The sequence below is a fragment of the Panthera pardus genome, unplaced genomic scaffold (assembly GCF_024362965.1).
Source record: "Panthera pardus isolate Hobbes unplaced genomic scaffold, ASM2436296v1 HiC_scaffold_6, whole genome shotgun sequence".
In the NCBI taxonomy this organism is placed as follows: Eukaryota; Metazoa; Chordata; class Mammalia; order Carnivora; family Felidae; genus Panthera; species Panthera pardus.
The window spans coordinates 112,746,252-112,770,560 of record NW_026526991.1 but is presented as its reverse complement, the minus strand read 5'-3'; the positions used below and the strand labels follow the sequence as shown (position 1 = coordinate 112,770,560).

The window sequence follows — 24,309 nt, the reverse complement described above, 5'->3', positions numbered from 1 at the left end:
GTTTAGATTCTAACCATTTTTATTCTGAAGACTCCATTTTCATATGGTTTCTTCTCCTTCTGTGTTGCTTTGCCTCAATTTTTCATGTGTAAACCAAGACTGTTCTATAAATTACATTTGAACTGTTGGCTCTATACTTAAAGATTAAAGGCTAAGAAGCTTTTGCCAGTTATCCTTCTTTTATAAGATCCTGAGAAGTGTCAACTCTACACAAACACATTAATATCAACATAATTCTAACTGTAAAAATCAAATATTCAACTGCACAGGATATTTGAAAATTTTGTGTTGTGGTTGGGGCATATGTCCAGTTTCTTACATCAAAGGATTATGAATATCTATAAACCTGAATGCATGAGAACTCTGCCCTCTGTGTGGACATAATAGAAGTCACATATCTCATAGAGAACAAATTAGACCCTTTCTAAGATGATGGCTAAACAAACAAAAAAAATACAGCAGAAACAGAATCATCGAGGACTAACCTGTCTTCTCAGGACTTTGGCAAGGATGCTCACAAAATCACAAAATAAGGGGGAGAGGATGGCAATCAGGAAGTATAGGACCAAGCTTTCCTTAGTTAGGTTAATGGTTAAGTCCTTGAAGGAACACTTGAAATTGGGGAGAATACCAAGAGAAGGGAGAAATTGATACAGGGAAGGAACTACTGAAGACAAAGACCATCCATCTACATCTGCCCCTATGTAAGTCTTATCAGGGACAATGCGGAAGAATGCCTTTTCCATCTGGGAGTCCTGACAGACAAGCCTTTGGGGAGCAGAGCCAAATTGCAAATGTTGCCCCCATATCCTCTCTATACCAAGGGCCCTTGCCAAAGAAAAGGATCTGCAAAGCACAGGTAGAACTATTGGTGAAAGCAAGAGATACCATTATAGAAACAAATCATAATATCTCTAAGCAACATAAAAGCCAATTTTGTGGTGATATTTCTGATGGGTTCAAAGGTAATAGGTCTTATATATGAAGCATGTGGTCAGAGGAAGGTCAGAAAAGCACTGTGATTAATACAGGGACCAGTAATGTGAGGCAATATTACCAAGGTATCTTGGATACAATTTAGGTTATGGGGCAGCAAACCTGAGTACAATGTCTATCTTGCTGCCTTTGAAAATCATACCATGACTTAAAAATAAGCATTTCCATGTCTTATTAATTTATTCATTAGATGCATATTTGTGTTTCTGTCACATGTCAGGCCCTGTTCTAGGTGTTAAAGGCACGATAGTGAAAAAGACAAGCAAAGATCCTGACAATAGGGAGCATATATTAGTAGGTGATATAAAATGTAAGGACAGATAGTATGAAGAAAAATAAGGTAGAGTAAGAGGATAAAAAGGGAAGAAAGTTGCTACTTTTTTAAGATAGGGAGAACTTTCTGAGAATAGGACATCTGAACTAAGACCTGAATGAAAGGATGGAGCCAGCCATGGAAAGATTGGGCAGGGGGGAGGGGTGTTCCAGTCAAAGGGAACAAAGGGAAACATAAAAAGACCTTGAGACAGAAGCCTGCCCAGCATCACCAAAGGACAGCAAGGAGGCCAGTGTGAATAAAAAGTTCTCGAGAAAGATAGGTGAGACCAGAGAGGCATTAGGAGCCAGATGATGTACCCCCTTCTATAGGCCATGATAGAGACTTTTGATTTTATTCTACAGAGTGACAGGAGGCCTTTGAAGGATATTGAGTTTTATCTTTATTTTTTTATTTTTAAGGGAACAGTGGTTCCTGGGTGAAGAGTAGATCAAGAGAGACAAGAATGAAAGCAGGGAGATCATTTACAAGCAAGGAAACTATTTGGAGAATACTGCTATAATCCAGGCCGAAGGTGGTGGTGGCTTTGAACTCACTGGTGGTGACAGACATGACATAATGATGAATGTTAGATTCAGAGTGTATTCAGATGGCCTGCTGATGGATTGAGTAAGGGTGTAAAATGTAAAAGAAAGCAAGGAATCAAGGATTACTCTAAAGTTCAAAGCGTAAGCAATAATCAAATAAATGAGGGCATCATTTACAAAAACAAGAAACACCAGAGGAGGAGCTGATTCTCAGAAATTAAGGGTTCAGTAAATCATGTAAAGTTTCACATGCCCATTGCTTTCCAACTGGCAATATCAAGGACTCAGTTGGCCGTGAGAGCCTGGAGTTAAGAGGTGTAGAGATAAACTGTTGGGAGTTGTCACCATATGTGACAACTATGGGTTTGGATGAAGTAGGACCTGATACCTAGTAAGTACTTATTCTCTTTCCTTCCTGTATGAAAAACACAAGGGAGACTTTAGCGAGGGTGAGAGTGAAGCAAGTAGTACTTGAGTTGAGCTTTTGAAGTATGGGTAGAATCTTAATAGTCATAATTGTGGGGAAGTATAGCCAAGAAATAAGGAATAGTATAAACCAAAGGAAGGAGATAGAGAAGAGCAGTATATGTGCCAACACCGAGACTCCCTAAGTGACTGAGGGATGACCTTCTTCTAGAGAGCTGGTGTGGAATAAGCCTGGAAACTCAGGAGCTATAAACTTGGAATGTACAGACTCAGAATCTATATTCAGGTGTTAATGGGGAGCCTTTGGAGATTTATGAGCAATTTGTGGTTTATGAGGTTTATGATACAATTCAATTCAAGCAGCACTTTTGTATGATTAACGAACAAAAAATGCAGAAACAGACTCAAACACAGAGAACATACTGGTGGTTGCCAAAGGGGAGGGCGGGGGACAGGCACAATGGGTGAAGGGGAGTGGGAGACACAGACTTTCAGTTATGGAATGAACCAGGCATGGGGATGAAAGGTACAGCATAGAGAATATAGTCAACGGTATTGTAATAGCGTTGTGTGGTGATAGATGGTGGACTCTCGTGGTGAGCACAGCGTAACACATGGAGTTGTCGAATCACTGTGTTGTGTGCTGAAACTAATGTAACATTGTGTGTCAGCTATACTCCACTGAAAAACTTACTGAATTTAAATCATAAATAAATTTAATGATGGATCAATAAAAGTAAATAAATAAAGTAATGGGACCTGGGGGAAAAAATCTAAGAGTGCAGAATATATTTGAAATATATAGTGGAAATTTGATCAACCAGACAGAAAGCTACTATAATAATCCATATCTGGATGAAAAGATGGAAGTATTTTTAAATCATCAGATGAAAGTACATTTTGGAAATATCAAGCGTCCAAGAGGATAAACTACTTGAAAAAGTCTGGCCTGCAGAAGAGATAATCTCTAGTTCCTAGTAAAATATATTATCTTATTTGTGCTAAATACTGTATTACTCAATAAAGTATGATTCTAATACTCTAAATGAGCAAGTGGAGATTTTTCTCTGTGTCAGAATTCTGTTCCCATTATCGCACTTCGTTTGGTAATATTCCAAGTGTTAAATTTTCATGACTGCCTCAGTTTGCAGCCTTTGAGAAGCAGAATTCACCAGAATAATACTTTTAGCAGATTGGCCGTTCTTTTATGTCTAAAGCTTTTTTGCCTTATAATTAAACTATCGATTCTTTCTTACAGAGACATGTGACACAGTCTGGGGGTAATCGTAAATTCAAGTGCACTGAATGTGGAAAAGCTTTCAAATACAAACATCATCTAAAAGAGCACTTAAGAATCCACAGTGGTAAATATTTGTTTTCTTTCTACATCTTGAATATTATAGCATATGTGGTAATAAAGAAATCTGTCATAACATGTGGTCTAGACACATGATCAGGAACATCTCGCTTTTTCTTTTAGGGTAAAGACTTATCTGGAGAAATTTTCTATTTATAAGTGACATTTTTGGAGTCTTAATCTCTAACTGAAGCACGTTAAGCTAATGTAATATGACATACTCCAGATTTCCTAATCAGAATATAGCATGTTTTAACAAGAAGAACAGCCTCCTTTAGCTTTCTGATGGATGTTAATTTCATTGCCTCTTTTGCACAGTTAGCTAGGGAAGGACAAAGAAGACTCACAAGTCACAATTTGCACAAGAAAGTAAGATGGAGACATTCTTAACATGAGAGAAGTAGAAGTGGAAACTCCAGATAGAAAATGGTGTGTGGGGTGATGCGGAGCTAGCCAGACAAGGAAGCACTGAGAATTGAAAAGAAAAATGTGTTCACCTATCATTTCACCTTTCTATTCCATATCACTTTCTAAATTGTTACTTATAAAATGATACTACATGATAAAAATATGTCTGTTTTAGAAACTTCTAAACATAAAGAACTGTATTTGCATTTCTTTAACGGTGCCACTTCAACAAAAGCTATAAAGAAAACTCGGTAGCGTCCCACATGGCACTATGAAATCTGTTCATCTCCTGAGTAATTTTGATATGTTATTTTAGATTTAAATAGTTTTAGTGAAAAAGAACTGTTTTCTAATTAACGAGAAATTATGAATGTCTGCACATGGCTTATTTCGTGGAAATTATTGTATTGACATTTACATCTTACAGATATCCTACAAAAAAAGTACAGCGGGTGGCCCTGTGAGGGGTGATTGGTGACATCTGTGTTTTATTTTGGAACTGCATTTCTAGAAGTTTTACTGTCTTGCTCATTGAGGGCTAAATGATGTTAAAGTTACCACTTTTGTTGAAACCAAGATTGTTGCATAGACATTTAAATATTTTCACACTTTAATATTTCTGGAAATTAGAGGTTGTTGTCTTTTGCCGTTGCCACAAGATCCTATTTCATAGAGAAGCTCGCGGGCAATTGAAAAATTTCCATCGATAATACATTTTTAATGACCTATCATTTTCTTACCACAGATGATTTGAAGTTGTTGATAGAGATATAGCTAATTCAAGAGAGTTTTCTTAAATTTTGAGATCGGGGGTAAAGGAAGGAAAAAGTAAAATTTAGGGTAAGATTCACGTACAAAATGAATGTCATATGGTCCTGTTGCACTTACATAGGAGGATTCACCAAACCTGCAGGCGATACAAAATTGGGAAGCATGGGTCACACCAAAGATTAAAATTGCAGGGCTAGAAACAGGAAGTTGATATTTAATCACAAAACTCTGCATTGACATTCAAAAAGCAGTCTTGATCAAGTAGAAAGTGGGGAGCTACTACTGTCTGTACTGGACAAATGTTAGGAGTCTGGATGGTCAAGAGCTTCCGATAAGCTTGTTAGCAGTGCGCTGCTGCTGCAGCTGAAGTAGCTAGTGAAAATTTAGGCCGCGTCACGGCTCACGGTGCACCCTCTGTGCTGTGCGCAGTCCATTCCTTATGTATTTATACCTGTCTTAATATGAGGCCTGTATGCCTTTAATACAGCAGGAAATTTTAATTTATAAAAATATATTAGGAAAGTAAAGTTAAGAAAGTAGCACAAGCATGAAGTAAGCATGAAAACAAATGAACACCACGAAATGCCACGCACGTGCTGAAAGTGGACCACACATCAGACTCTAAGGTTTAGGAAATGAGAAAACTACGTCAGTAACCGAGACCCAGACAGTCCGTAAGTAAAAGGAATCAGTGGCTAGAAAAAGCATCACTCTTGCTGCTGCTAAGTAAGTCCATAGGGAAAGCTGTTCCTTGGAGCATCATAAAGGGGAAAGGACAAAATACGTTTTATGTCATTTCCCCCAAATATCCTCAAAATAATACAGCAGAGAATTTGATAGGGTTTTCTTTTTAAAACAAGACTGTCCAATAGGAGGCCAGTGATATTTCACCAAAATGCAGTTCAGGAAAAGCATGTCTCCAGGGCAGCCACTTGGATACAATTCGAGTGTACAGCTTTCTGATGGTCTGGTTTATTCCAAGGGAAGATAGCCAAGTGGGGCTATTCAGTGTCCTCCCGGGACTGGTACCAATCTGTAAACATGTGGTGACTGGGTCTTGCAAAGGCAAATTACAGAAATTGAGAGCAAGCATTCAGAAACTATTGTACAAAGAAAACGCTGTGGCAATTTTATTATATTTGATACAATATCAATCTGATACTAGATTGGAAATTTAAAACGAAAAAAAAATGAAGAAAAAAAACCCCACCCTTCACCACAGATAGTTTTGAAAGCACTGTTTAGAGTATCTAGCAGTGGATGAGCTTCATAGCCTTAAAGAAACCTCTGTAATTTTGTTCTCAGCTGTGTTTTTAATCAGGGCCTTCAAATTATACTCCCTAAAATTACCGGAATTGTTGCTCTCTTCTGATACCATTAAAATGAGCCCTCTGCAGAGTCATGTGTGTTACCCATCATCTGAACTCTGCCTGTGGGAGCTGAGCTATGATGAGGGGCAGATCACCTCCCCTCCACTCAGAGGTGAGGCAAAAGAGCTCCTGCTCCCAGCCCGTGATCCTCTCCAGAAAATAATTTAGGTTTTTTCGATAGCCCTAGACCTTTAGCCTGGAAAATTTTTACATCAGATGCAACCAAACACCCACTTCCGCCATTACAAAAAAGAAATCAATATTCATGGGACATCTGACTTTTCACCGCACAACTTCCTGATGCCACCTCCAGGGTTTAACAGTTGCAGGACAGATGAATTAGGTGATATACTTTAGCTATAAACCGTAAAGCTAGGAAATTAGAAACAAGAGGTTTTCCAACAAACATAGTGGATTTGGCTTTACAACGTTTGTTCTGCACTTTATTTCTGGTGATGATACAATATCAGGTAACTCCCAACAATAATAATGATAACTAGTATTTATTGAATACTTAACTATTTACAGCCACATTCTAGTTATTTGGGTACATAAATGCATACAGTCCTCACCACAGCCTTATGATAGATGCTATTATTTCCTCCTTTTTTACTGATGAGAACATGGAGGTTCAGAGAGCTTAATTAACCTATCCAAAGTCACTCAGCCTCTTCATGGCAAAGCCGGAGCCCCAGTGTAGGTATCCTGACTCCAAAGTGGTTGCCTTAGCCAGTGTGCTCCTCTGTCTCCCTGTTTGTAAAGATAAAAATAATCTATATTATAGATTCTTATGTTTTGAGTGTCTCTAGCAAGAGAGCAAGCATATAGCTTATCTAAAAATGTTATCCAATAATTTAAAATGTTATCCAATAATTTAAAATGTTAAAATGGAGATATACTAAAACATATCCCTCATTTTACCCCCACTGGAAATTTACCTGATACATTTTGAGTATTGAATCATATTTCAGGCATCCCTTTGGAAAGATATTGATAAATTGGAGAATTTCCAGAGATGATTTAACAAGTGGGTAAGGGTTCTAAAAACCATGTCCTATGAGGAGTCTTTGAAGGACCGCGGTATATTTAATCCACACAAAGGAAGTTTAAGGATGCAGATGACAGCTCATCATCAGTTTGAAAATCTGGCTTTCAGAAGAAAAGTTAGACTTGTTCTGTGTGGCATCAGTGGGCAGGAAAGTAGGCTGTTATAACAAGGGAAATCTGGCTTAGTACTCAACCTAGCTCTCAGTAGAATTACCTTTTTTTTTTTAATTTTTTTATGTTTGTTTATTTTTGAGAGAAACACAGAGACAGAGAACAGAGTGTGAGCTGGGGAGGGGAAGAGAGAGAGGGAGACACAGAATCCAAAGCAGGCTCCAGGCTCTGAGCTGTCAGCACAGAGCCTGACGTGGGGCTTGAACTCACGGACTGCAAGATCATGACCTGAGCCGAAGTCAGACACTTAACCAACTGAGCCACCCAGGCTCCCCAGAGTTACTTTTTAAAAGAATGACTAACATGTATTAAGACCACACAAAAAGTTTTGTTATATTATGTCATGTAACTGCTATAACAGTCCATTGAGGATGTATCTACATTTATTTACACACCAAAACACTGAAGTTTGGAAAGATTTAGAGAATAGTAAGTGACAGAGCCAGGTTTTGAACCCAAATTCATGATCCTCAGCAGAACCAGACTAGACCATCTTTCATAGAGCTGTCCAGCAGGTAATAACTTTCTTTTAATAAAGGAGCTTAAGCAGGAGACTAGCCAAAGTCAAGGATGATATAAAATGAATTTTTTATTGCAAGGATATAAAATGAACTCTTTTACCGAATAAGAGGGCCTCTTAGATCACTTCCAGTTCTAATATCTGATTCTTCAAGTAATTATACTTTGAGAAAATATAAGTCACTTTTTAAAAACTTTGCACTGAAATTACATTATTAGAAGAGTTTACACCGACTTTCCCACTGCTTCCATTTTAATTCTTAAAAAGAACAGAGGAAAGAAAGAGCTTTATTTTGATACTGAGTAGATAAATTAGCATCACCGTATTTCATAATTCTGCAATTAGCCATTCATTCATCTAGAAAAGGTTTAGTGAGCATTTTTGTGACCTACACAAAGGATAAATGGCATAGAAGACTCAGGTTCCCACCTTATTGAGACTCACAGTCTGAAAACTATAAATTACAAATTAATGAACTATAAATTAAAATTAAAGTGAAAATTAGGTTTGTATGAAAATATTCCATTTGGCTTCATGCTTTTCAAATTTTTCTACCAAAGTGTCCCTAACAGCCAAGAAGAATAAATGCCTTGTACCCCCAAAGGTCTAGGGAAGCAACTTGATGAAGGTCTGTACAAGCAAGGTGCTTCTTTGACATTGTGGTTATTTTCCTAACAATTCACACAAATGTTTTATTATTCTCCATAATGTAATCTGTGTTTTAATATTGCAATGTTTTAAATTACCATAACTGCTGTCACTAAAATTGGAACTATAAGAAAGTTTTGCGTACCCATTAGAACATTGCCTTATGTCTCCTGGAGTACATACCTCCTAGTTTAATAAGCCATCGCTCCTAGCAGTACCTCATATCTAAAGTTTTCTTCCCATTGAGAAGATCTTTTCAAGGAAACCTTAAAACCTTGTGGATATGGGAAGTGTAGGTATTCGTATGATATATACAGTCAAGGATAGATATTGGTACTTAAGTCTTATGGGAGATTTTACTTAACTTTTCTTCTAATAATTTCTCCTATGGATGGTTAAGTATAGTGAAATAGAGAAAATAACATAGGGAGGTGAAATAAGATAACAAAAATGATTTGAAAGAATAGATGTACGTTTGGCCCTTGAACGATGCAGGGGTTATGGTTGCTGGTGCCCCGTGCAGTCAGAAATCCACATACAACTTTTGACTTCCCAAAAACTTAATTACTAATAGCCTGCTCTTGACCAGAAGCCTTACTAACAACATAGTCAATTAATACATATTTTATATGTTATATGTATTATATACTGTATTCTTAGAATAAAGTAAGCTCCAGAAAAGAAAACGTTATTAAGACAGTCATAAGGAAAATACATTTACAGTACTGTATTATATTTATTGAAAACCTTCCACGTGTAAGTGGAAGTCAACCTGTGCAGTTCAAATCCATGTTGTTCAAGAGTCAGCTGTAATTATTTGAGAATTATTTGAAGGTTTAAAGGTTAGCAGAAATATTACATACATATGCTGCAAAGATTCCCTGATTGGTTAGCACATGTACTTCAGACTAAGGTTTTATCAGTCTTCATAGCATTTATGTCAGTTCTGAACTTCAAATGACGATTCTAAATAAAATTGTATCACAAGATCCACAGTAACTTCTTTTTAAATTGATACTGCTTGCTTAAAGGAAAATGTGGACACATAAAAATGTATGTGTAATAATGCAGTGAATGTAATTTATTTTGTTTAGGAGAGAAGCCATATGAATGCCCAAACTGCAAGAAACGTTTTTCCCATTCTGGTTCCTATAGCTCACACATAAGCAGCAAGAAATGTATCAGCTTGATGCCTGTGAATGGGCGACCAAGAACAGGACTCAAGACGTCTCAGTGTTCCTCACCATCTCTTTCGGCCTCACCAGGCAGTCCCACACGACCACAGATAAGGCAAAAGATAGAGAATAAACCCCTTCAAGAGCAACTTTCTATAAACCAAATTAAAACTGAACCTGTGGATTATGAATTCAAACCCATTGTGGTTGCTTCAGGAATCAACTGTTCAACCCCTTTACAAAATGGGGTTTTTAGTGGTGGTGGCCCGTTACAGGCAACCAGTTCTCCTCAGGGTGTGGTGCAAGCTGTTGTTCTGCCAACAGTTGGTTTGGTGTCTCCCATAAGTATCAATTTAAGCGATATTCAGAATGTACTTAAAGTGGCAGTAGATGGTAATGTAATAAGGCAAGTTTTGGAGAATAATCAAGCCAATCTTGCATCCAAAGAACAAGAAACAATCAATGCTTCATCCATACAGCAAGGTGGCCATTCTGTTATTTCCGCCATCAGTCTTCCTTTGGTTGATCAAGATGGAACAACCAAAATTATCATTAACTACAGTCTTGAGCAGCCTAGCCAACTTCAAGTTGTTCCTCAGAATTTAAAAAAAGAAAATCCGGTCCCCACAAACAGTTGCAAAAGTGAAAAGTTACCCGAAGATCTTACTGTTAAATCTGAGAAGGACAAAAGCTTTGAAGGAGGAGTGAACGATAGCACTTGCCTTCTGTGTGACGAATGTCCAGGAGATATTAATGCACTTCCAGAATTAAAGCACTATGACCTAAAGCAGCCTGCTCAGCCCCCTCCACTCCCTGCACCAGAAGCTGAGAAGCCCGAGTCCTCTGTTTCATCAAGTGGAGATGGCAATTTGTCTCCCAGTCAGCCACCTTTAAAGAACCTTTTGTCTCTTCTAAAAGCGTATTATGCTTTGAATGCACAACCGAGTGCAGAAGAGCTCTCAAAAATTGCTGATTCAGTAAACCTACCACTGGATGTAGTAAAAAAGTGGTTTGAAAAGATGCAAGCTGGACAGATCTCAGTGCAGTCTTCTGAACCATCTTCTCCCGAACCAGGCAAAGTCAATATCCCTGCAAAGAACGATGAGCAGCCTCAATCTACAAATGCAAATGAACCCCCAGACAGCACAGCAAGTCTGCAAAGCCCCCTGAAGATGACTAACTCTCCAGTTTTACCAGCGGGATCAGCCATCAATGGTTCCAGAAGTAGTCCATCATCCCCCTCACCTCTAAACCTTTCCTCATCCAGAAATACACAGGGTTACTTGTACACAGCGGAAGGTGCACAGGAAGAACCACAAGTAGAACCTCTTGATCTTTCACTACCAAAGCAACAGGGAGAATTATTGGAAAGGTCAACTATCACTAGTGTTTACCAGAACAGTGTTTATTCTGTCCAGGAAGAACCCTTGAACTTATCTTGTGCAAAAAAGGAGCCACAAAAGGACAGTTGTGTTACAGACTCAGAACCAGTTGTAAATGTAATCCCACCAAGTGCCAACCCCATAAATATTGCTATACCTACAGTCACTGCCCAGTTACCCACAATCGTGGCCATTGCTGACCAGAACAGTGTTCCATGCTTGCGAGCACTAGCTGCCAATAAGCAGACTATTCTGATTCCCCAGGTGGCTTACACATACTCTACTACCGTCAGCCCTGCAGTCCAGGAACCACCCTTGAAAGTGATCCAGCCAAATGGGAATCAGGTAACCAAAAAAAAAAAAAAAAAAAGTCCTCCCCATCCTGAAGTTGTTTGGTAAAATGCTAGTTTGACCTATTTCAGTAAAAGTTTTCCTTTTTTTTTTTTTAAGTTTATTTATTTTGAGAGAGAGAGAGTGCGCGCGCAAGTGGGGGAGGGGCAGAGAGAGGGTGAGAAAGAAAATCCCAAGCAGGCTCTGCGTTGCCAGCACAGAGCCTGAAATGGGACTCGAACCCACAAAGCTGCGAGATCATGACCTGAGCCAAAACCAAGAGTCGGCTTAATTGACTGAGCCACCCAGGCACCCCTTCAGTGAAATTTTTCTAATAAAAATCAGTTTCTGTAGAGCCAAGCAGGTTGATACAGACTATCATTTTTGAAAAGAAATAGATGAATGTTTGCTTTAACTTTTGTAGCATCCCGTCTTCAGTGTTTTTCTAACCAAGGGATAGTTATCAACTACAGTTTTGTTATTCTACTCTGATAATGAGAACTCTCAGCTAAAGACTTGACTATTTGAAGGAAGAAAAGAAATACTGGAATACTCACTAATTGGATTCCTGGTTTTATAGTTATATTCCCCAATTAGTAACGGTTTCTGCCTTATGATAACTAACACATGAAACCATGTTGCCATTCATAGACATTTCACCCCAGCAGAACTTAGTTATTACTTTTTATGTGTTAACACCTATGTTTGTTAAAGGCTTTAATTAAATAAGAATTAACTATACAAAGAGTCCATCTAGTGAACGTGCTGATCACTTTATGAGCTGTGAACTAAAATAGTATTCAGTCACAATTAATATATATGAGGAAGCATTGTTGTGAATCTATATATACATTTCCCTCCTTACTTTCCCCCCAAAATCCATGATGTGGTTTTAGATAGAACCATTTTGTGTGACTATTGTGTGGCTCGTTGTCCAGACTTTTTCTAGGTCACCAACCTTGATGTCCCCCCCCCCCAATTTTTTTCATCAATTTCTGATTGAATCAACCAAATACTGGGATAAATTTGATCTTTTATCCAAATTCATGCTATAAGTAGGTGCAATTAACATAATTACAATATCCTGTTCAAATGTGTATTTGCTGCTTTTTTTCCCCCTTAAATATTGCTACTGATTGGGTTTCCTGCCATTGTGATTACTCTTGAAAAAAATTCTCACATGACCAATGACTTCACCTAGATTCTTGGTGTATAAAACACTGTGCACACCTTTGAAGAATAAAGGGAGACCCACTAACCTTTCAGTTAATCATATGACCAGATCAAATAGCAATAAAAGTAGTCAGGTTACTTCAGCGCAAACCGGCAGCTCACAAATGACCCAAATGGCTGCACCTCTCCCACCTTGCAGAACTAGAAGAAACGTTGTAAAAACCTTTGAACTTTCAGAAAATTTGTGGGTTTAGAGACAATAGAACAGAAGACATTAGGAAAGATGGAAGGATCTTGAGGAACCCAATTCCTCTACCAATCGTTGTTTACCTACATGAGTATCCTGCACAAAAGTACCTCCCTGAGACTGCTGAAATGATTTTATTCCACTGAAAGTCTGCAGATTTATTTTGACTAGCAAGTATTCTTGTTTGAAAATGCAGACTCTCCTGCACAGTTTTTCATCTTGTTCCTTAGAAAAGTAGTAGAGCAGACCTCTCTTTTCAAAAAAAAAAAAAAAAAAAAAACCCAGGGAGGTCAGTTCATAGAACTCTGAAATTCCGGAGGACACAATTCAAAGACCACTTTGTAAAAATAGAATCTTAACTTTTGCTCTGTAAAACCCAGAATGAAAACAATGATGCAGTTGGAAATTAGTGATTATGTAGCAAACCCTTAAGTTAATATTTTTGGCAAATTTCTCATAAAGGTATTATTTATTTGGAACCAAGTAAATTTGGTTACTATGCATTTTACATTCTTTCTTTTTGGTGTCCTTTCTTTTCATCAGTTGATCACTTGTTTTTGTCATCATTGTAACTATATTGCCCCCAACCTCCCTTTTGTCTATATGAACCCCCACCTGTCACCTAGCCCCACCCTTGGAGCCCATCTGCAGTGATGAGTAGTATGCTTGCTTTGGTCAAATTATTGAAAGTATAAATCGGGGCACCTGGGTGGCCTAGTTGGTTAAACCTCGAATTCTTGCTCTTTGGTGCAGGTCATGTATCAAGATCATAGAATCTAGCCCCACGTCTGGCTCCAGGCTGAGCATGGAGCCTGCTTAGGATTCTCGCCCCCCTCTTCTCTCTCCTCCACTCGTGAGGGAGATGCAATGCACTCTTGCTCTAAAGTAAAAAGATTTTTTTTTAATTAAGTAGTTTCTTTTAACCTATGCTTTTATATAGGTCTCTTGTTTATCTTTTAAGTAGAAATTAAATTTTATCTTCTTTTCTTCCTTTAGGATGAAAGGCAAGACACTAGCTCAGAAGGAGTATCAAATGTAGAGGATCAGAATGACTCTGACTCTACACCACCCAAAAAGAAAATGCGGAAGACAGAAAATGGAATGTATGCTTGTGATTTGTGTGATAAGATATTCCAAAAGAGTAGCTCGTTATTGAGACATAAATATGAACACACAGGTATGTTGATGAACCTGATGACTTCAAAAGTGAATCTGCAATGCTTTCCCCAAACTGAGGTGCCCCCAAAATCCTTGTGAGGACTGTTTCATGGCTGTGTTCTTATTTTGCAGGTAAAAGACCTCACGAGTGTGGAATCTGTAAAAAGGCATTTAAACACAAACATCATTTGATTGAACACATGCGATTGCATTCTGGAGAAAAGCCCTATCAATGTGACAAATGTGGCAAGCGTTTCTCACACTCTGGGTCTTACTCGCAACACATGAATCATCGCTACTCCTACTGCAAGAGAGAAGCGGAAGAGCGCGATAGCACCGAGCAGGAAGAGGCGGGACAGGAAGTCCTGAGGAGTGAGCACGTTGGTGCTCAGGCGTCCCCCTCACAGGCCGACTCAGATGAGAGAGAGAGTTTGACAAGGGAAGAGGATGAAGATAGTGACAAAGAGGAAGAGGAGGAGGAGGACAAAGAGATGGAAGAACTGCAGGAAGAAAAAGAATGTGAAAAACCACAAGGGGACGAGGAAGAGGAGGAGGAGGAAGACGAAATGGAGGAAGAAGAGGGAGAAGAGGCAGAGAATGAGGGAGAAGAGGCAAAAACTGAAGGTCTGATGAAGGATGATGAAGCTGTAAATCAAGCAAGCAGCTTAGAACAAAAAGTAAGCGAGAATAGTGAGCAGGTGTCAGAAGAAAAAACAAATGAAGCCTAATAGTTTTTTTAGAAGGAAAATAAATTCTAATTGGTAATGAAGTTTGTTCTATATTATACATGCTTTTCATGGAAACACAGTAACCTGTATACTGTGGTTTCTGTTCACTACTGTGTAAAGTAAAAATTTAAAAAAATACAAAATACAAAAAAAAAAAAAAAACCACACAAAAAAAAAATCCGGGTGTGCCTGATCTCAGACCTAGTAATTTTTCATGCATTTTTCAAAGTTAGGAACAAGTTTGTAACACGAAGCAGATTAGAAAACTTTAATGACTCGGAAAGCAAAGATTGAACAGGTTAAAGGAAACTGATTAATTAGGTAAGCATCTGGCATTGTTTCATTTTTGTCAGTATTATCACTCTTACGTTGGTTTATTCTTAAGCTGTACAATTGGGAGAAATTTTATAATTTTTTTATTGGTAAACGTATGCTAAATCCGCTTCAGTATTTTATTATGTTTTTTAAAATGTGAGAACTTCTGCACTACAGAATTCCCTTCACAGAGAAGTATAATGCAGTTCCAAAACATGCTAGCTACCTTTTATAAATCCAATCTAGAAGGTAGTAATTTCTAATACTTAGATGTCATAGTGGAGTATTATCATTTAAAGTGTATTGTTAGCCTTAAGAAAGCAGCCGATAGAAGAACTGAAGTTTCTTACTTACGTGGTTTCAAATGGAGTTCAGAAGATTGCCATTGAGTTCTGACTGCAGGGACTAACAGTGTTAATGCTGGGAAGGGCAGCAGAGTCGTCAGAAACAGTGTCTGTAATCGTGTTTTGAATATGTGGTGACAAATATGAAGGATATGATATGAAGCTTTGTGTCTCCTTTGGCCTTAAGCAAGACCTGTGTGCTGTAAGTGCCATTTATCAGTATTTTCAAGGCTCTAACCCGCCTTCGTTCAGTGTGTGGCCTACAATAACTAGCATTTGTCGATTTGTTTGTTGTATCAAAATTCCAAATAAAACTTAAAACCACTGACTCTTGTCAGAGAAACCTAAACACTGGGACATTTCACCCTTTAATTCCTCAGCATCCATTTTGTGTTAATTGACTTTCAAAATTTCTCTACAGAAATGAAAGGGAAATTTTCTAATCTGCTCTATCCATGTACTTGCATTTCAGACATGGACATGCCATCATTGTTTGGCTCATAACTGTTTCCAAATGTTAGTTATTATGGACCCAGTTTATTAACAACATTAGCTGATTTTTACCTATCAGTATTATTTTATTTCTTTTAGTTTATAGATCTGTGCAACATTTTTGTACTGTACGTCTTCAAACCTGGCAGTATTAATACCCTTCTTACTGACATGTACTTTTAGTTTTAGAAAACTTTTATATTTATGTGTCTTATTTTTATATTTCTTTATTTATTACACAGTGTAGTGTATAATACTGTAGTTTGTATTAATACAATAATATATTTTAGTATGAAAATTTGGAAAGTTGATAAGATTTAAAGTAGAGATGCAATTGGTTCTCTTGCATTGAGATTTGATTTAACAGTGTTATGTTAACATTTATACTTGCCTTGGACTGTAGAACAGAATTTAAATGGGAATGTATTAGTTTTACAACTACAATCAAGTCATTTTACCTTTACCCAGTTTTTAATATAAAACTCTTAAATTTTGAAATTCACTGTGTGACTAATAGCATGATGCTCTGCAGTTTTATTAAGAGATTAGCCTAACCATAAAACTCTCATTTCCTTAGTAAGCCAAATTAGGATAACCTTATATAAACAGTGTTGGGAACAATGTTTAACATTTTGTGCCAATTTGTTCCTGTATTCATGTATGTAAGTTACAAATCTGATTCTTCATTTTTAAGTTCCTTGTTACACCATGGTCATTTTCTAGTTTTTTACCAGACTCCCCCATCTCACAATAAAATGCATCAACAAGCCTGACCTGCTGTCGTTCTTTTAATTCTTATCAAGATTTTCTTTGGAAATCTCTCTGTGAAGTGGGGTATTACACTGTCATCCTGCACTTGATTTACCTTGGGCTGAATCTGGGTAAGAAACTAAATGTTTTAGACACTCACCACTAAATCATGGGTTTCCCTGTGGCTAAGTGTTTCTGGGAAGGTCAGAGTTGGCAACTAAAGGCTTCCTCAGAGGTTGCTCCCTCTTCCTGAAACCCTTAACCACCACCACCCCCACTCTTGATCCCATGACATCTCACCCTCCGGTCACTGCAGGGAAGCCTGGGTTTAGATGCCTTTCCTCTGTACACTCCTCATCCCTTGTACCTTTCTTGCCATAGCTCTCGTGGTTATTTATATTCCTTCCCCACTAGGAAGAGGAACCGCATCTGCCAGAGTCACTCTCACATCCCCAATGCCTAGCAGAGTGCCTGGCACTAATAGGTACAACAAATTCTGTTGATTGAAAATACAATTTGCATGTTAACAGAGTTCGGCTATGTCTTTACTACTCTTTTACTTCTGATCTAAGAACATGTATATTAAATAAGTCCAGAAATTTAGTATTTTTCTTACTCAGGTCCTATTAAACATTTGGCATCGTAAACAAACAGTAAATTATACCTTCTTTTTCTGTTGCCTGACCTGTTCTGATTTGAGTTCATTTCTAGGTATCTTTTTGATGTTTACCTTCGTGGTACATGACATAAGCATTCAAGGCCTGTGGATATGACTGCTTCCAGCATGGGTGACATGACCAATCTGAGGAGACTCTATTTTAGGACCCACTTCCCTTTTCAGGGCCCCGCATTCCTAAGTACTCATTAACATCATGGTGCTTCATTTCTTGTCACTAAAAACAGCTATCCGATAAACAAATTGACCATATAGGATTAAGAAATAGCCCTTCTTAGGAGGCATTTGTATTGCAATCACTGTAATAAGAAGCTCAAAGAAGGCGGTGCTTGGTGCATACTGATAAATGGCTAACAGAGGAATCTAGGCATTATTAACATGTGAACACTTCCCACTATTTTCTCAAACCACATAACAATAGGGCCATATGTTGTTTACTTGTGCCATGCACAGGTGCTTCACTATCAAAATTAATTTTTACAGAATACACATAAAAATCATGTGCCCATGAACACACACACACACATACATATATGTATGTATTAAGTAGCAGAATAAGGATTTAAACACAGGCCTATCTGACTCTAAATCCATGTTCTTAACAAGCCTGTGTCGTATCTTGTGTAAGAATAGTTCACGCTACATTTAAACTCAAACCTGGCCTTAAAAATTGTGAGAAGAAAATGTCAGCAAGACCAATATACATTTCAAAACATGATGAAAAAGAAAAGGAGGGCATGAGATTTTTCAAATCTGTGTGCAAACTTAAAATTAGCCTTGAGAACATGAAATTGTAAACTTAGATTTCTCCTCTTAAGATCAAAGGGAGGGCACATTAGGACAATCACAATATGGACTTTGTCTCTGAACCTTACAAGACAGCAGAAGCTCCCCTGCTCTCATGGATAAATACATTCCATTCAACAGCAGAGCACACGTTTTCCCCCAACGGCACATGGGATATTCATAAAGAGAAGCCATAATATGGGCCATAAACCAACGCTCAATTCAAAAGAATTGCAAATAAAATGTTTCCTTGGATTACAAAAAAATTAAACCAGGAATCTGTAACAAATATGTCTGGAAAATCCCCCCAAATTATTGGAAATCAGACCACACTTTTCCAAGTAACCCCTCAGCAAAAAAAAAAAAAAAGAAACTAACAATTATAAAATAAGATGAACTAAATAAAAATGAAAATGCACTTTATCAAAACTTGGAGTGTGCAGCAAAGCAGTACCTATAAGAAAACGTATAGCATTAAATGCTTATATTTAAAAAGAATAGAGGACTTAAGTATCTAACTACCTTAAGAACTAGGAAATGAATAAAATTAAACCCAAGCCAAGCAGAAAGGAGGCATAAAGATACAAATAAACGGCATAGGAAGCAGAAAAATAATGAATCAATGAAAAAGAAAATAAATCAGTGAAATCAGAATCAGATTCTTTGAAAGGATTAATAAAATTGATAAACTTCTAGCCAGATCAAAGAAAAAAAGACAAAATTATATCAAGAATGAGAAAATAATCTTGCAGATCCTATAGAGTAAAAGGATAAAAAGGAAATACGAACTTTATCCCAATGAATTTGACAACTATGATGAAAATGACACATGTCTGGAAAGATCAAAAATACCAAAGCTCACTAAAGAAGAAATAGCCTGAACAGTCCAAGGTCGAAGAAGTTAAATTTCTAGTTAAAAATCTGCTCACAAACAAGACTCCGGGTCCAGATGTCTTCACTGGTGAATTCTACTGAACATCGAAAAACGATATTGTACCAGTTCTACATAAACCCATCCAGGAAAAAAAAAAGAGAGAGAGAGAAAGAAAACACTCCCCACCTAGTCTGTGAAGCCAGCATATACCTGATGCCAAAACCAAGAAATTACAAGACACAAAAACTGCACACCAACATCTCTCATGAATATAGATGCAGCAATCTCTAACAAAATATTAGGAAATCAATTTGAACAGTGTATCAATAGGAAAATAAATCATGACCAAGTGGGATTTATCCCAGAATTGCAAGGTTGGTTGAATTGAATTCAAAATTCAATTAATGTAATTCATCATCTTCACAGAGCAAAAGGAAAGCCCATATAATCATCTTCATAGGTATAGAAGCATCTGACAAAGTTCAACACCAAGTCATAAAAATTCTCAGCAATCTAGGAACAGAAGGCAATTCCCTAAACCTGATGAAAGTCTCTTACAAAAAAACCTATAGTTGATGTCATACTCAATTATAAAAAATGCTTTCTCCTAAAATTATGAACAAGGCAAGAATGTCTTCTTCATGCTTTTATTAAACATTGCCCCGGAGGTCACACCCAGTGCAACGTGACAAGAAAAAGAAATGAAAGGCACACAACACAGGTGGGAACAAGTGTAAAACTGTGTTTGCAGACAGCTTGGTTGTCTATGTGGAAAACAAAGAATTTACAAAACAACTAGAGCAGATGAAAGCAAGGTTATAGGATATAAGCTCGTTATACAAAACTCAATAATATTCTACATAATAATGATAAAAATGGAAATTTAAATTTAAAAAACAGTATCATCAAAAAATGAAATATTTAGGGATAATTTAACAGAATTCACACACAAGAAAAGCAAAACCTGTGCCCTGAAAACTATAAAACAATCCTGAAAGAAAAGATGCAAAGAAAATGAAGATGCAAAAAAATTCCTTATTTATGAATCAGGAAACTGCAATATCATTATGCTGTCAGTCCTCCCCAAATTTATCTCGTCAGTACGATTTTAGTAAAAGTCCTAGGGGCGCCTGGGTGGCGCAGTCGGTTGGGCGTCCGACTTCAGCCAGGTCACGATCTCACGGTCCGTGAGTTCGAGCCCCGCATCAGGCTCTGGGCTGATGGCTCAGAGCCTGGAGCCTGTTTCAGATTCTGTGTCTCCCTCTCTCTCTGCCCCTCCCCCGTTCATGCTCTGTCTCTCTCTGTCCCAAAAATAAATAAACGTTGAAAAAAAAAATTTAAAAAAAAGTCCTATCCACATAACTGTAGAAATTGACATGCAAAAGACTTCAAGTAGGCAAAACGATTTTGAAACGGAATAAAGTTGGAGGATTTATACTATCTGATTTCTAGAGTTACTATAAAGCTATAGTAGTCAATGCAGAGTTGTATTGGCATGAGAATAGACTATCAGGAAAACAGGATTAAGAGTTGAGAAAACATCCACACATTTACAGTTAATTGGTTGTTGCCAAAGATGACAAGATAACCCATCTTTTCAAAATGTAGTGCTGGTAAATGGACTTGATCTTCATCTCCTACCATACACAGAAATTGTTTCCAAATGGAATACAGACATAAATATGAGAGCTTAAGTTGTAAATCTTGAAGAAAAATTCTTTGTGACCTTGGGTTAAGAAAAAATTTCCTAGATAAGATACAAAAAGGATGAACAAATCATAAAGAAAAGGATTGACAAACTGAACTTCATAAAAATTTTAAACTTTTGCTCTCCAAAAGATACTCTTAAGAAAATCAAAATGGAAAACCCTACTGGGAAAAAATATTTGCAAATATGTATCTTTATGCCCAAGAAAAATGAAAACATACATCCAACACAAAAACCTGTATACATTGTTCATAGCAGCATTATTTATAATAGCTAAAAACTGGAAACAGCCCTATTGTCAATCAACTGATGAATAGATAAATTCATGGTGTGTCCATACAACAAAATATTACTTGACAATAAAAGGAGTGAAGTATTGATGCGTGCTACAACATGAATGCACCTTGAAAACTTCATGCGAATGAAAGAAGCTAGTTACAAAAAAACTACATCTTCTGTTATTCCACTATATGAAATGTCCGAAACAGGCAAATAAATTAGTGGTTGTCTAGGCATGGGAGTGCGGAGAGATTGGGTAGTGACTGCTAGTGGGTGTGGGTTTCTTTTTGGGATAATGAAAGTGTTCTAAATTAGATTGTGATAATTACACAAGTCTATGAATATACTAAAAATTATGGAATTGTATACTTTAAATGGGTATCTTTATGGTATGTGAATTATACCTCAACAAAACTTAAAAATATATGTATATAAGTTTTGAATATATAAAGAACTAGACAACTCAATAATGAGACAACCCAGTTTTTAAGTGAGCAAAATATTTGAGAAGATAATTCTACCAGAGAAGGTGTACAGATGGGAAATAAGCACATGAAACAATGATCAACATCATTAGTGATTAGAGAAAGGCAAATTAAAACCACAATGTGCTGTCAGTAGAAGACTGATAGAAGACTATCAGTAATACTGAATGTTGACCAAGATACAGAGCAACCAGAATTTCCATGCATTGGTGGTGGTGATTTTTAAAAGTACAACCACTTTTGGGGCGCCTGGGTGGCTCAGTTGGTTAAGCGTCTGACTTCAGCTCAGGTCATGATCTCACCGTTCATGAGTTCAAGCCCACGTCAGGCTCTGTGCTGACAGCTTGGAGCCTGGAGCCTGCTTCAGATTCTGTGTCTCCCACTCTCTCTCTCTCTCTCTCTCTCTCTCTCTCTGTCCCCGCTCATGCTCTGTCTCTCTTTCAAAAAAAAAATGTTAAAAAAATAAAAAATACAACCACTTTTAAAAATAGTCTCTCAGTGTTTTATAAAGTTAAACACATACTTAACATACCCAGAAATCCCCTCCTTAGTATTTACCCAAGATAAATGAAAACATATGTTCAAAAACTTGTATTAAGATGTTCATAGCAGTTTTAGTCATAATAGCCACACTGACAATAACCCAAATGTCTATAAAACATTGAATTAGTAACAAACTGTAGTATTTTCACACAATGGAATACCATTCCACAATAAATAACAACAAACACATGGCTGAGTCTAAAAGCAGATATGCTAAGTATAACACGATTGTGTGTTGGCTACACAGGTATATTTATAAAAATTGTAAAACTTATCCTTTCTGATGTCAACCTCAAATAACCTCCATTTCCTTTATTAGTTAAAAGATCAAAACAACAGGTAAGAAGCATTGGCTTTGTGTTCTAAGTATAAATTTCGATTGTGTGACCATTGTCTTTGTGCAGTAACTCAATATTTCCTTCTTTTTTTAACTTAAATTTAAGTTGGCTATCATGCAGTGTAGTACTGGTTTCAGGAATAGAATCAAGTGATTCATCACTTACATACAACACCCAGTGCTCATCCCAACAAGTGCCCTCCTTAATACCCATCACCCATCTAGCCCATCCCCCATCCACCTCCCTCCATCAACCCTCAGTTTGTTCTCTAAGAGTCTCTTATGGCTTGTTTCTCTCTTTTTCCCCTTTCCCATATGTTCATCTGTTTTGTTTCTTAAATTCCACATATGAGAAATTCCACATGTGAGTGAAATCATGGTGTTTGTCTTTCTCTGCCTTATTTCACTTAGCATAATACACTCTAGCTCTATCCATGTTGCTGCAAATGGCAAGATTTTATTCTTTTTGATGGCTAAGTAATACTATAACCTCTTACCCTATCACAAAAAGACCTTTGGTTTCTCCCAGTCATATAGACATATGTTTAACTCTCAGAATGTTAGGAATCACTTCTCAGATTCTTCATTTGTAAAATGTACTTAATATACTCTGTCATGGGGATTAAATGAGAAAATGTGTACAAATGTTTTGAGCATGTGCTGCATATAGGAGACGCTGAATAAGTAGATTTCCTCTTTTGACTATTCATCTTCACGTGCTACCTATTAATCTTTCTTAAAAGGACAACACTGATTACCTGTTTGGCCCATTTGTGTTTAACCATATTGGCTGAATGAATGAATAAATAAGGGTGTAAGAAGAGGGAACGCAGTATAGCAGGGAGACATTTCTCAAAGTGTGCTCTCTGGGATATTAATGAATGTGGTTTGGGGTGGGAGACAATTCCATGATAAAATAAGTTTAGGACCTGCTGAGCTGAACAAAAATTAACAGATGTGTTTACTGTATAACTTCTCAGAGCATTTAAGATGCTACTTTTGTTCTGTGACTCCAAAAAGCAGAGTCCTTATGACAGAAGATTGGTGTTTTGAGATTGGGAAACATAATTATGTAGACCACATAAAGTTTCCAGGAGGCGTGGAACATATGAGCTGATTCTAAAAGAATTGCAAAGATTTCCAGGCAGCATTTCATAAACTACAGAGGCAGGAAGGTAGAAGTCTCTTTCAGGGAAGAGCATGAAGACTGTTTATCTCCAAGGTTCTTATGAGAGCCTGACGGGTGGCAGGGCCAGGAGAGGTCGTGGAGGAGTCGCATCTCAGACTATGGTATTTGGCCTTTACATATGATGCTGTGAAGATTTCTCTACCCAGAACCAATGGGATAAACGGTGACAAAGGGAATCATTGGTTTTAATTAGAAAGGCATGCTACATGTGTAATGGTTTGCTAGGAAGAATTCCATATGCTGCAAAACCAAATGAAGCAATCTCAGGTTTTATAACCAAGGCGATTTGTTTGTCACATTACTAAATCCATAGTCATAATAAGGCTTCTGTTATTCTTAGTGTTCTAGTTTTCAGTAAGTGTCATGGGAAAGAATCTATTAAAACCCTATTAGGACGAGCAAATTATTTGGTATCAACTTCTTTCGAACAGAAGCCGTAAATCACATCCTCTCAATTTCTTGGCTCATTTTTAGCTCAGATTTGCAGCCTACACTCACATATTTGGCACAGCTGAAGTTTGTATCCTTTAAGCAAACCTGGAGCTTATTCACTTCAAGAGATACTTACCAATCGTGGATATCATCTTTCAAACAAAAAGCTGGTATATGGCATGAGGTACACAGAAGTGCCAATGTGCGCACACCACTTCCTGGATAAATCAAGGTACAGCATCATTATGCATTGCTGCTGAGTTTGTACTCTTGGGAAATGCTGCTGGTTGCAGACTGGAAAATTTCCTAAACAGCACCTTTTCACTCAAAT

At 37.4% G+C, this 24,309-nt stretch overlaps 1 protein-coding gene across 7 annotated transcripts in view; it reads left to right on the top strand.

Moving 5' to 3' along the window:
* The window catches only part of ZEB1 (zinc finger E-box binding homeobox 1), a 198,160-nt gene extending 181,468 nt beyond the window's left edge, over positions 1–16,692 (top strand). For all 7 annotated transcript variants that reach the window (XM_019465207.2, XM_019465206.2, XM_053895865.1 and 4 more), the window contains 4 exons: positions 3,542–3,647; positions 9,670–11,477; positions 13,879–14,059; positions 14,173–16,692. In XM_019465207.2, the coding sequence (XP_019320752.1) occupies positions 3,542–3,647; positions 9,670–11,477; positions 13,879–14,059; positions 14,173–14,768 (2,691 nt within the window). In that variant the 3' untranslated portion in view covers positions 14,769–16,692. The remainder of the gene's footprint in view (positions 1–3,541; positions 3,648–9,669; positions 11,478–13,878; positions 14,060–14,172) is intronic.
* The last annotated feature ends 7,617 nt before the right edge of the window (positions 16,693–24,309 follow it).